At 46.5% G+C, this 14,503-nt stretch overlaps 1 protein-coding gene across 1 annotated transcript in view; it reads right to left on the reverse strand.

Moving 5' to 3' along the window:
* Window positions 1–14,503, reverse strand: part of LOC116837369 (nuclear GTPase SLIP-GC-like) — a 68,680-nt gene that overhangs the window by 17,132 nt on the left and 37,045 nt on the right. The window contains 2 exon segments of the mRNA XM_032801705.2: window positions 3,677–3,785; window positions 5,228–5,366. Of these exon segments, the coding sequence (XP_032657596.2) occupies window positions 3,677–3,785; window positions 5,228–5,366 (248 nt within the window).

Below are 14,503 nucleotides of genomic sequence, written 5' to 3' on the forward strand. Positions count from 1 at the left end.
ACTGGGCTAGATGGACCTTTGGTCTGACCCAGTACGGCCATTCTTATGTAAGCATCAGTCATTGGGTATGTATGTAAACACATTCCAGAAGGCTAGCACAGGTACACCTCCAATCTAGCACAAGATAAGATGATTTGACAGGATATTTTGCCAAAGACTTCAGAAGCAAGGAGGTAACAAGCAGGTGTCATGAAACAAATAAGGTCATCTGTAAGTTATTTGTCTCAGTCTATTAATGTTGGGGTACCTCACCTTAACTCTTTGCATGGCCGACAGCACAGCAGAAATTCCACCTGCTGACTGAGCCGCTCCCTGCCAGGGGGCACTGTGCCTGGAGGGCAATAAACCTGGCTGGATGGCTGGAAGGGAGCACCGGCCGTATCTGCGGCATCACCAATCCCATGTTGCCCAAGAACACCAATTTACATATTTTGCTTCATGCTTTACTGGTGCTAATGAAACTGAGACGGCCCCTGTAACTGGTCCCCAGTGAGAGGCAAGAAGAGTTCTTCTATCTGTCTGGAAAAGAGGCCAGAGAACAAACTTCTTCTTCACTTTCCTGTCCCGTTTTAGTCATGGTCAGTGGCTCTTGTTCTTGGTTGCCAAGTGTTCCTGTCAAGTGCATGTTCCAAGCTGACAGCAACCTTCTTCATGTCCTCTTCCAGCATCTCAAACCATCCTTATCTGGGTATTCCCCATGGTCTTTGTCCTGTGACTAGTAGATATTGTACTCTCTCACCAACATATCCAATGTGGTATTGTCTCACATGACGCGGCCACCTCAGTCAATGCTCCTTCAGCTTTTCCCTGATGGGATCTACCTGCATCACAGCTTGTACCACCTCACTGATTAGCATCTCAGCTCTGTTCTTACTTATTGTCCCCCAGAGCATTCTCATTTCCACAGTGTGAAGGAGTCATTCTCTTTTCCTTCTTGGCCTGCATTCTGTCCTGTATGTCACGGCAGGTCTAACCAGGGTCATATACACTTTGCTCTTTAGTTTTCTTGGCATGTTAGTATTGCAGAGAACTCCTCATCAACTCCCTCCATTTACACCAAGTGCTCTTCATGAGACTCTTAACATCCACATCCCCATTCCCATCAAGGCTTAACACTGATCCGAGGTATTTAAATTGTTGCACAGACTGTAACTCTATACCATCCAGCTTTACTGGATTCTCCTTGTCTCTCTCCGTGAAGCGTCATGTGTATTCCATTTTTTTACAGCTGATTTGTAAACAATTTTCTGTTTCTACAGCCCTCCACCATTCTAGGTCCCTTTCTAGATCGTGTTATCCTTGCAGCACAACATTATGTCATCTGTGAAAAGCATGTTCCATAGAACCTCTCTCCTAATGCCCTGCAATCACATTACAATCACAAATAGGAATGGGCTTAAAGCTGATCCTTGTTGTAGACCTTACAGGAAATGGCCCACTGGAGCCAGAGCTGCTCCTCACTACTGTTTTGTGGCCCTTGTACATGTCCACAATAGTCTGAACGTATACCTCTAGCAGATTGCGTGTCCACAGGCATCACCTCTAGGGACGCTGTCACAAGCCTTCTCTAAGTCTACTAACACTAAATGCAATTCCTTGTGTTTTGCCCTGTACTTCTCCATCAGTATTTGGGCTGCAGACACTGTGTTGATCGTTGACCTTCCTGGCACAAACCTAGATTAGTTGTCACTTACCTGATGCTCCAGTTCCTCACAAAGTCTTTTCTCGATAATTTTTTCCAGTCATTTCATCATGTGACTCGTTTATTTGATGGGTCAGTGTGTTGGTGCAAGGGTCCCCCCTCTGGCACCTGAGTTCACTCAGCCTGGCAAGGCTGTTAGTCTATTCCTGGTGCCCAGAAATCTGAAAACTCTCTCTGCCCTTAAGTTCATCAGGCGGTTGGTAGGGGAATCCAGGCCCGTTCACTTCACTGGGTTCCAGCTCAGGGCCTCAAGCTAGATAAACTGGATCAGCTTTCATCAATTCTGGCTGTGCCCTGAGCTCCTTCCTACCTTCCCTCAGGTTTCTGCAGGCTCTTCAGCCTGGTGCTCTGGTCGTCTCTTTCTAGGGTGTCAAGTATCAGAGGGGTAGCCGTGTTAGTTTGGATCTGTAAAAGCAGCAAAGAGTCCTGTGGCACCTTATAGACTAACAAACGTATTGGAGCATGAGCTTTCATGTTTGAATTGTTATACCAATAAAAACTAGCAGGATCTTAAAGGGGACAAGACATTTGTCACATTTATTGTAAATACCATAATAAAATAAAAGAGAACAGCAAACAATGTTGTTTGGTTACTATCCTATGATTTATATAACTATATATTATATATATCTCCATTCACACAATCATTCATACAAGTTCGTATAGATGTTATGTTAACCAGCCTAAAGTTGCTTGTGACAGAATACTGGCCAGTACTCTGTAACACAGAGTGGGAGGCGAGTCCGGGCTCAGGTCACCTGAGGCTCCTGGAGGCTGGCAAGCAGAACCCATAGACTCAAGTCTCAGTCTTCAGAGTCCAGCCTTATAGGGATTTTCCCTAGTGTTAGTTCATGGGAGTTGCTTCATTCTGCTGTTGTTACTCAATCAGCAGGTGGCTGCTCCTGTTGGCAGCAGAATGTTACCCAAAGTCTCTTTCTGCACCTTCTTTTTTACAGGATTTGTATTGGATTCAAAGTCTATGTCGTTGCTTGTTCACGCTGCTTTGGTTTGGATTGATCACCGTCAATTGCAGGTGTGACTTTCAGCCTTGAAACCTGGTTTTGATCTTCCTTCTGTTCTTCTTTTGTCCTTTTCTTTTAGGGTGGATGCTTTTTACTTTGTTTAGGGCTGTGTGCTAGGTCTTCAGCGTTGGTTAGTTGAACTTTATCTCACCAGGACAGCTGGGGCTGGAGGTTGATTCCATCATCCATACATGCCTCTTACACACATCTAAACTAACTAATAGATTACAGCAGGGTTTGCAAAAATGAAGGTTGGAGGAAGCTTTTACAAAGTGGAGTGAGTGTTTTAAAATGGGGTTTGAATTACAATATGGCAAACAGTGAACAGAAGTTACAATGTAGGCAAGTGTAGCGAATGGTGAACAGAAGTTACATTAATAAAGTGAACAATTAAAAACAATCTCATTTATCAGTTCTACAGAATACCCACTTCGTCGGATGCATGGGTGACATGCATCTGATGAAGTGGGTATTCACTCACGAAAGCTCATGCTCCAATACGTCTGTTAGTCTATAAGGTGCCACAGGACTGTTTGCTGCTCTTTCTAGGGTGTTGTCCCTGGTGGCTCTTCATCAGCCTGCTGGCAGGAGTTCCCTTCTCCGCCTGCTCACTCCTCTGGCAGGTGCCACGCCCCTCTGCTTCTCAGCCCTTTGATACTCCCAGCTGCGATGAGACTGCCAATCAGCAGTGCCTGTGCTAAACCTTTGGTTGCTGGGACAGCATGGGATAGATACACCCCATGACCGTCAGTAATTACAATATGCTTCCACATCCCTTTATGGTTGAAGATAGAGATCAATGTGCTCTCCCTTCACCTGGCATTTTTCCACTTTGGAGGCTAAAGTTAAAGAAGTTCATCATCGTCATCATCATCACGACTCCCTCATGGCCTGATGCCAGAGAACAAACCGACACCACAAAACACAGGGTCACCCAGCAAAAGGGTCCTACCTTCATAGTAAGGCTTTAGGTCACTCTGGACGGACAGTGAAAGGGACTCATAGACAGCCATCTTCTTCTTAAGGATCTCTCTTTCTATGGTCCTCAGGATGATGTTTGTCTGGGCGAATCAATTTAAACCATTTGCCATTATCTTTTCAATCCCTCAGTTGTAAAAACAATCTAAATAAACGGTTTGGAATCGGAGACCTGCCCACGGATTTGGGGGTGGGAAGGTGGTTTGCTTATCGGTTAGACCCAGAATCAAGGTGGAATACACAGGTGCGGGATTCTTAAGGCCAGAGTTTTAGATACAAATATGTAAAGTCAAACAGCCTGTGAGTTCCACAAACCTTTCCCCTGCTTAAAGGCTAAAGAGCACCTGGTGCCTTCTAACTAACTTTGTTGCTCCTGCGCCTTAAGGGTGGCTGAAGATTCCCTGGTTGGAGGTGCAGACTGAGTCTCTGGTGGGTTTTCCACCTCTACAACCTAGTTCAGTCCACAGTGTCCCTGATGGCTCCAACTGATTATAATCACCAACCAGTCAAGGGGGCAGGTTCTCTTGTTAGCTACGAGGATGAGAACCCCATCTGATATGTCCTTGGGGGTTCCCAGTTGCTTTCCAATGGTAGAAAGCAGTTGGGGTACTTGCCATAGGAATTCACAAGAGAGCAGACTTAAACACATCAGCAGCCTAGCAGTGCTATGGTGGAACTGGTACAGAGCGGAGTGTAACTATCCTGGACCTTGGATCTTTGTTCTCGCTAAGCTGCATGGTTGGGCCGCTGCCCCGGAGAGATTCAAGTGCCACACATCCCTCGGCACATAACAAAATTAATTCCGCCCATGGAGGGAATATTGCCTTGGGCCAGGATCATTTTCAGTCCTAGCTATTTACTTCAAGCCTGACCAGGTTTCGTTGGTGTGCACAGAGATTTGATGTCTGATTATCTTACAGACTGGGGGTTGGTCCTTGGCCCTCCCTTTGGGCTGACCTCACTGGACACACCCATCCGGCACAGGAGGCACGTTAATGGGCGGGGGGGCGTGGAACACACTGCATTTGGCTTTGACCATCCTTGCCAGTCAGGATGATCCCTAGGGGAACCATCATCAGTGTCATTTAGGCCTTTACGATGCTCTAAGTTACATCAGGGCCAAGCCAGTCCTGGAGTGAAGGCGATTCCCCCCTCCCCGCTCCCGGGGTCCTGTTCTAAACACAGTTGTGCTGCACCTGAGAGTCTGGCTGTGCGTGGATGCCAGCTAATAAATGCTAAACACTGTGTGTTGACTACAGCCTACAGCTGTTCATGTCTCTTATCAGTGGGTCAGAAGGCAGAGTTCATCACAGACCCGATCCTGCACTCCCTAAGAGTCCTCATCACCCATTGTTATTCTCCCATTGTTATCCTCATCACCCATTGTTACCCTCCCATGGTTATCCCCATCCTGCAGCCCTCCTCGGCCCTGCCAAGCAGAGAGGCAGGCTAGCCGGATGACTATCACCCCAGAAGTTCTGTCTGGCAGGGTAGAGCACTCACTCTTCTCTTAACCTCAACTTACTTCCTCAATGAAGAAGTTGAGCTTGCAGTGGTCACTGGTCACAGGGCTCCTCTTCACAACCTCACCGATTTTCTCCTGCACCGAGACTTTGAATATATCAAGGCAGCATTTCAGTGAGGCTCTGGTTCCCTTTTGGATCCTAGTTAGATAATAAAATATGAATTAAAAAGACAAATTGGCTCGATCTCCCCTACTTGACACAGTTGAGTGGGGAGGTAGGAGGAGAAACAAAGGTGGCTCTAAGCCATCTGTATCCCTCACCTCCAATCCCACAGCTGGCCAGGTGCCATGCTGACTCTGGTATAAGCTAGAGCAGCCACAGGGCTACTCTAACATATGACACCTGGACCAATCCCCTGAGAACGGTTCTGTCAGCTCAGGATCACTTGAAGCCAGTGCACACAGGTGCCTATCACACCCTGTCCCTCCCTCTGCTCAGCTCCAGATCACCCCCTTTTCTAGCCAATAGTGTAAAGCTGGGAGATTCCCCTCAGTCAGGAAGGAGCAAACACCCAAACACACCTTTCTATAGCAACCAGGGGAAACAGCTGACCCCTCAGCTCTGCAGGAGCAACACCTCAACCACTGGGCTGAGCCCTTCTCCTTTTGGGCTCCGGGGATGGTTTGATGTCACAGAGCTTGTTCATTTCCGTATGTGCGAGTATCCAACACCATTTACACCCCAAAGCGGCACAGGGTGGCATTTCCCTAAGTTACTGGATACAGTGCAATTAACGAAAGTGTGAATGGCAGGTGGGGGAAGGCCAGCTGAAATCAATGGAGCTGCAAAATTTGTCAAGGTGTCACCTTATTCTCCTGAAATCCCTCCTTAAACCCAGCTCTGCTGGGACCTACACAGCACCCCCTCGGGCCTGGGCTACTCTAGTGGTAGCTGAGACTTCTGATTTTTGCTAAGCCAACTTCATTTTGTTATTCATCTTCCTATCCATCCCCACCGTTTGTCGGACGCCCAGACAGTAAGCAGAGTCTATCTTCTTCTTAACATGTCTGCACAATGCCTACCACAATGGGAGCCAGGATCCTTCACTGGGCTTCCTAGGCCCTACCATAACAATTATAAATGGAGGATGAGAGAGGAGAGTCAGGGCTGATCGTCTCGTCTACCGTCATAATAATATGTCATGACTGGGGCTTGAACGGTCATGCCTAGTGGTCAGAGCAGGGATGGTCAGAGGCCAGGATTCAGAGTATGGGTCAGAGCTGGGGTCAGGAGTCCAACAGTGAGCCAAGAGGCAGATCTCACAGACTAACACTTTAAGGCTCGAAGGGACCATCATGATCATCTAGTCTGACCTCCTGCACATCGCAGGCCACTGAACCTCACCCACCCACTCCTGCAATAGACCCAGAACCTCCGGCTGAGTTACTGAAGTCCTCAAATCATGATTTCAAGACTTCAAGTGACTGAGAATCCACCATTTACACTAGTTTAAACCTCTAAGTGATCCATGCCCCATGCTGCAGAGGAAGGCAACACCCCTCTCCCCACTGCCCAGGGTTTCTGCCAATCTGATCTGAGGGAAATATTCCTTCCTGACTCCAAATATGGTGGTCCATTGGACACTGAGCATTTCAGAAAGACACACCAGTTAGACACCTCAGAAAGAATTCCGTGTAGTTCCTCAGAGCCCTCCCCATCTAGTGTCCCACCACCGCCATTGGGGATATTTGATACTAGCAGTCGAAGATCGGCTACATGCCATTGTAGGCCGTCTCATCAAATCATCCCCTCCATAATTTATCAAGTTCAGCCTTGAAGCCAGTTAGGTTTTGCCCCCCACTGCTCCCCTTGGGAGGCCATCTGAATTTGCTGATGGCCAGTTTATAGCTATTTGTTCTTGTGTTAGCACTGACCCTTAACTTAAATAACTCCTCTTCCTCCCTGGTATTTATCCCTCTGATGTATGTATACAGAGCAATCATATCTCCCCTCAGCCTTCATTTGGTTAGGCTAAACAAGCCAAGCTCTAAGCTCTTTGAGTCTCCTCTCATAAGGTAGGTTTTCCATTCCTTGGGTCATCCTAGTAGTCCTTCTCTGCACCTATTCCAGTTTGAATTCATCATTCTTAAATATGGGAGACCAGAATTGCACACAGTATTCCAGATGAGCTCTCACCAGTGCTTCGTATAATGGTATTAACACTTCCTTATCACGACTGGAAATACCACGCCTGATGCATCCTCGGATTGCATTAGCCTTTTTCACGGCCACATCACAATGGCGGCTCATAGTCTTCCTGTGATCCACCAACACATGCAGGTCTTGCTCCTCCTCTGTTGCTTCCAACTGATAAATTCCCAGCTTATAGCAAAAATTCTTGTTTTTCCTAAGTGCATAACCTTGTACTATGCAGTATAAAATTTTATCCCATTTCTATTACTCCAGTTTTCAAAGGATGTCCAGGTCTAATATGATATTCTGGTGCTCCTCTGTATTGTCAATACCTCCTGACTTTGTGTCATCTGCAAATTTTATTAGCACACCCCCACGTTTTGTGCCAACGTCATGAATAAAAATATTAAATAAGATGGTTCCCAAGACCAGTCCCTGAGGAACTCCACCAGCAATCTCCATGCAGACTCACAGTTCACCTTTCAGTATGACCTGTTGTAATCTACCCTTTAACCAGTTCCTTATACACCTCTCAGCTCTCATATTAACTCCCATTTTCTCCAATTTAACTCATTTCCCATGTGAAACTTTATCAAACGCCTTACTGAAATCCAGGGAGATTAGATCTACTGCATTTCCTTCATCTAAAAAAATCAGTTGTTTTCTCAAAGAAAGATCAGCTTGGTCTAGCACTATCCACCTTCTGTAAAACCTTGTTGTATGTTATCCCAATTCCTGTTTACCTTTATGTCCTTAACTACTTTCTCTTTCTTTTGTTCTAAGACCTTGCATACAACTGAGGTCAAACTAACAAGTCTGTAGTTTTTCAGATCTCTTTCCTGCCCTTTCTTAAAAACAGCTACTATATTAGCAATCCTCCAGTCATAGGGTATGACTCCCGAGTTTTCCAGATTCATTAAAAATCCTTGCTATTGGGCTTGTGATTTCATGTGCCAATTCCTTCAATATACTTGGATGGAGATTATCCAAACCCTCATGAAGCTTTTGAGTTTGACTTCCACCTCAGATGTGGTAATTTCTACTGTACTTCCATATCCTCATTTCCATTAGCCACCCTGCTACTACTCTGAGCTCCTCATTCGCCTTATTAAAAACTCAGGCAAAGTATTTGTTTAGGTGTTAGGCCATGTTTAGATTATCTTTGATCTCTGCTCATCCTCAGTGTTTAGGGGTCCTCCTTTTTGCCTTGTTTTCTTTTTATTTATATGGCTACAGAACCATTTACTATTGGTTTTAATTCCCTTTGCAACATCCAGCTCTGCTTGTCTTTGGGTAGTTCTTACTTTTCCCCTACACGTACTAACCTTCAAGAGGTAGTTTTCCTTGTGATCCTTCCCATCTTCCATTCTTTGTAGGCTTTCTGCTTTCTCTTAATAATCTGTTCGATATGCTTGCTCATCCAGCTTGGTCTGGTAACGCTTCACTACAAATTCCCCTCCTTGCTTGGGATCCAGCCTTCAGGTAGCTTCTGCAACTTTGATTTAAAGTAATCCCAAGCCTCCTCCACATTTAGATCCTTCAGTTCTTCAATCCAGTCCACTTCCCTACCTAATTCCCTTAATTTTCTAAAGTTTGCCCTTTTGACATCAAGGGCCCTAGTTGCAGATCTGTTTGTTGTTTTCCCTCCATTTAGTTTAAACTGAATTAGCTCATGATCACTCAAACCAAGATTGTCTTCTACAACCAGTTCATCTCTGAGGTTCTCACTACACACTAATACTAAAATCTAAAATGGCATCACCTCTTGTGGGTTCAGTGACTCTTTGGTGAAGAAATCTGTCAGACATCACAGCCAGGACAATCTGGGCCCAACTATTATTCCTAGCACTTGTCCTCCAATCTGTATCTGGGAAGTTAAAGTCTCCCATAATCACACAATTCCCAATAGTATTTATTTCACTAAAGACATTAAAGAGGTCTCTATCCAGATCAAAATCAGATCCTGGGCTCTGTAGCAGACCCCCAGCACTAACCCAGTACAGCCTCTGGTAGCTTTCTTCCCCAAAGTGATTTTGACCCAAAACAGACTCTGTTTTAGCCATTCCATCACTCCTAATTTCTTTACAGTCTGACCCATTCTTAATACGCAATGCTGCTCCACCACCTTTACCTTTAGTCCGGTCTTTCCTGAACAGCATATACCCTTCAATACCTGTACTCCAGTTATGACTACTATGCCACCATGTTTCTGATATCCCTGTAGTATCCAGTTTCACTTCCTGCACCAGTAGTCCTAGCTACTCCGTGTTGTTCCTCAGGCTCTGTGCATTGGTGTACAAACATCTTAACTGTGGCTAGTTGGCTTTGCTCAGATTCCTCATCCAATTGGGTACAGTCATTCCACTGCCAGTATCGCCTGTCTGTTACCTCCACTGGTACTGGCAGTATCTTTCCCATTAATGTCCATTCTCCTACCTACTGCTGTATTCTTTCTTTCCTGATTTTCCTCCTGGTTAATATTAGAATCAGGTGTGGAGATTACATGAGCATCTCCCAACTGTCTCCCCCAAGTTCCTAGTTCAAAGCTCTTTTATTCAGTTGTGCCAACCTCCATTCCAGAAGTCAATTTCCCTCCCTACTCAGGTGGAATCCATCCTCTGTCCGTGAATGCCTCCCCATAGTCAAACATCCCAAAGCCCTCCTGATAGCACCACTACCTGAGCCATCTGTTGAGCATCATAATCTTGTCTTGCCTTGCTTATCCTCCTCCAGGGACAGGTAAAATTCCACTGAAAATAAGATTCCATATCCTTAAGCATCTTCCCCTGTCTGGCACAGTCTCCCTTGATGTGCTCCGGAAAGAATCTACCAGTATCATTTGTTCCCATGTGAAGTATAGTCAATTGATTCTTTCCTGCTCCTGTTAGGATCCTCTTCAGCCTCTGATCCACATCCCATATCCAGGGCCATATTTCCAATTAGGCACATGCATAGGGGCGACAGTGTTCTAGGGGCACCCTAAGAGTGCCAAATATGCAATTTCCTAGCCCAACTGGGCTATTTTTTAGCAGTTGTGAGTTGTCGTACTTTGGGCTATTTTGCTGCCCTGCAGCCGCTGGCCACACTGCTCGGGAGCGAGATCTGCCCCACCCACTGCCGAGATGTCCCACACACTGCTGGTCTCATATCATGCCTCCTGCCCTTAGCCATTTGCAACATGTGCAGAAGTCTTGTCCGAGGGAGGCAGAATTTTCCACAGGCCACTGTGGTGCCAGAACAGTCTGAGCTGACTGAGGCTGACTGGTCTGGTGAGTGGCAGTAAACAGCTGGCAGGTGAATGGCAGGAGCATTTTTTCCTCAAGTCACAGCAGCCTTCTTGGAGCCAGGGTCGGAGGCAGAGTGGGCCACACAGGGCTGCTGGGGGGGCAGGGGAGGTCACAGGGCCACATGGGGATGCAGGAGGGGGCTCCAGGCAGGATCATATGGGGAGCAAGGGCGAGTGGCGAAGATTCTGTGCCTAGGGGCGCATAAGTTGTAAATCCAGTGTGGCCAGTATCTTAGCGCCCGTTAGACAGCACACCCTTCTTTTCTCCAGATCAGCTCTGGTGACAAGCCTCTCTGTTCTTCTTAGTAAGGGCCCCCAATCAGATAGATCTGCCTCATCCTGGAGGTGGTGCGATTCTCCAGCCTTCTTTCTGGCTGTAAGTTCTCTTCTCTTTTGTTCTCTCTTGCAATCTTCTGCGAGTCGGCCCCAGGAAGATAAAGGCTTTCTCTATTGACTCTTCCTCTCTGCTGTTAGGGCTAGCCACTCTTCTCTTCTTCCTTGCCTCTCACCTTCTGTTACTGCCTGCTGTGCCCCTTCTTCATTCTCCAGCTCAGCAAACCTGTTCCTGAGCTCTATGCATCCTTCACTAGCTGGTCTTTTCCTCTGCCTGGTTCTCGTAGTCACAAGCTTCCTCTGGCCACTTTCTTGCCCCAGCAGTCTACCTCCCAGTTCTCCAGTCCAGCTTGCAGCTGAGAGTCTTGACTTTTCCCTTCAGTTTCCTCTCGCCTTCTCTCCATCATCCGCTCAAATCCCCTCTGAAATTCAGCCTAGTTTTCACTTGCAACTCCAAGCCTCAGATCTTCTCTTCCACCAGCTCTATGAGGTAGCACTTCATGCATCCAAAGCTCTTTTCAGGTACCTGCTCCAGGCTAATGTACATCCTGCAGCTTCCACATCCGGTCATCTTCCTTGTCTCTTCCATTCCTTGGGTCACTACCACTGCTGCCTCTGTATCTGTCATAACCTTCCTGCCTAAGCTCCTGTCAGGTGGAAACAAAAACACACACACACCAAACAGTCCCTCCCTCAAGCTCCCCTGATAAACTCCCACTGGAACTCCCCTGTTTTCCGTTCTGTTTGCCAGCTCCTGTGCCACTGACTGGCTGCTTTGCTGCCCTTATAGGACCTCTAATAGGGAAGTCCCACCCTCTAATTGAGGAAGTCCCATCCCCTAATCGGGGAAGTCCCACTCTCTAATTGGGGAAGGCTCTTCCCCTAATCGAGGCTCTGCTATGATCAAAGGCTCTGCTTCTCTCATAGCTGGCCCCTATCAATCTCTGCAAACTGAAACAACCACCACCACCCTCTCTTGGTAGTCCATCGATCCGATGGTGACAAATCTGTGCAGATCATCTATTGTTGGTCTCATGGTGTGCCCTCTGATGACTGTACAAGCCAATTCTAGAGGTGCACATTTTGCTGCAGATGGTGCATGGGAAGTTCGCAGTCAGTGGACTGTGGCTGCTGATGCCTGTGACGTCGTTCGCGTGCCTCTTGTAGACGCCGCAGTGTCTTCCTCAAAGGCGAGTTGCAGGTATTTCTAAACTGTGCAGGCCACTGTGTTCTGTCGCTGGCGGTGTCCTCAAGGTCTCTTGGTTGATACTGCTGTTGCTGCAGATTCGCTTTGACGGTGTCCTATGTAACTGTTCCATGGACGACCTATACGACGGATGCCCTGGGGGAGCTCACCATACAGAAGCTGGCGGGGGGATTCTGTTGGCATCCATGCGGCTGACATGACTGGTCCAACATAGCTGTGACTTCATGATCATCATTTCGATGCTTTCTTCTGGGCTCTCTTGAGGACCTCGAGGTTGGGCTTTGTCTTGCCAGCAGATCTTCATGATGTTGCAGAAGCAGCGCATCTGGACTGCTTCAAGCTGCTTGATGTGACATCTATATAGTGTCCATGTTTCGCACCCGTACAAAAGAGATGAGAGAACAAACAGCTCTGTACACAAGCAGTTTTGTTGACATCCAGACGTTGTGGTGGTTAAAAACTTTGACATGCAGACAGCCAAGTGCCTGCCTTGCTTTGGATATTCTTGCATTGATCTCATTATCCCAGTGATCCATCACTGGATATGACACTACCAGGTATTTTAAAGTTCTCCACTACTTTAAGATGAGTGCATCAATGAGAGACTCAGGACAGAAGCATTTGATCCAGGTGCAGGTTGATGAGGACTTCTGTCTTTTGAGGCTGATAGTTAGTCCGAAGAGTTGCGAGGCCTCAGCAAACTTGTTGACAATGTGCTGAAGATCATTTTCAGTGTGAGCCATGAGGGCACAGTCGTCGGCAAAGAGCGCCTCAAGAAGGAGTTTCTGCACTGTCTTAGTCTTTGCATTCAGTGACGGAGGTCAAAAAGTGAACATCGTGCCAATATTTCAAGTGTATACCTCGGTCCAGATCTTTCATTGCATGGTTAAGGACGCATGCAAAAAACAGGTTAAATAAGGAGAGCGAACATCTCTGTCTTCATTGCCAATTGGAAAGTTGAAGGGGCTAGAGATATGGCTCAGACGAGAACACATCCTTGTTTCATGCCATGGTGATGTTGAAGGGGGCTGATGTGGCTCCATCAGACAATACTTCGCCTGTCATCAGTCATGAAAAAGGCGTATAATCTGGACAATTTTTGGGAAGCCAAGTCGTGTTAGAATGGTCCAAGGCTCCCTGTTGACAGTATCAAACACCTTTGTCAGATCTATGAAGACAGTGTACTGTTCAATGCACCTCTCTTGTATTTGTCTGACAGCATATACCATGTCGACTGTGCTCTGGCCAGGTCGGAAACCACATTGACTTTCAGGTAGATTTGCCTCGGAAATACTGGCTATTAAGCAGTTCAAGATGATGCGGGCAATGATCTTCCCACCAACGGAGAGGAGGGATATGCCTCTATAGTTTCCACATTCTGCTTTGCTGCCTTTGTTCTTGAAAAGAGAGAAAATAGTAGCGGAGGTCCTGTGGTAAGTTTTCATCCTCCCAAATGCTGATGATCACGCTGTGGAACGCTGCTAGTGCTGCTGGACCTGCTGGTATTTGTCTGCTGGTATCCCATCTTTTCCAGGAGCTTTTCCTGAACTTATCTTGCTAACAGCTTTCTTAATCTCATCTATAGTGGACGGAAAGTCAAGATCTGTCAGAGCAGGCTGTTGTGGAATTTCATTGAGGACATTATTCTTCATGGTTGATGGTCTATTGAGAAGGTTGCTAAAGTGTTCTCGCCATCTTTCGTTGATGCCTTCTTTATCTTTAATCACCGTTGTGTTGTCTGATGAGAGCAATGAGTTGGTCCTTGGTTTAGAAGGTCCATAGACAGTCTTAATAGCACTGAAGAACATCTTTGAGTTGTGAGTCTCAGCATAGTGCTCAATTTCTTTGGCTTTGCTCTCCCACCAGTTGTCTTGTATCTGACGGAGGTCCTTCTGTGTTTTGCTCTGAAGGTACTTGAAATGGTCCCGTTTAGAGACTGAGGAGGGGTCATTCTGCTATTCGATAAAGGCTTTTCTCTTTACTTCCAGTGCTGAGCATATTTCTTCTTGGTTCTCAACAAACCATCCTGATGTGTTCTTTTCTTTGGTCCAAGAGATGTTATTGCTGTGTCAGTCACTATCTGCTTGAACTGGTCCCACTTTTCTGTTACAGTACCGATCAATTGTCTGTGGGATGTCAGTTTGTCATCAAGAGTCCTCTGGAAATTATTGAAACACTGAGCATCCTTCAGTTTGGCTATGTTGAAAGCAGGTCGCACATGCTTAGGGCGTTTGTGCCAAGAGGGAGTGATGTGAAGTTGAAAAGACATCCTGACTAATCTGTGATCTGTCCAGCACTCTGCGCCTCACATTACTG

The sequence above is a fragment of the Chelonoidis abingdonii genome, chromosome 3 (genome assembly GCF_003597395.2).
Source record: "Chelonoidis abingdonii isolate Lonesome George chromosome 3, CheloAbing_2.0, whole genome shotgun sequence".
Lineage (NCBI taxonomy): Eukaryota > Metazoa > Chordata > Testudines > Testudinidae > Chelonoidis > Chelonoidis abingdonii.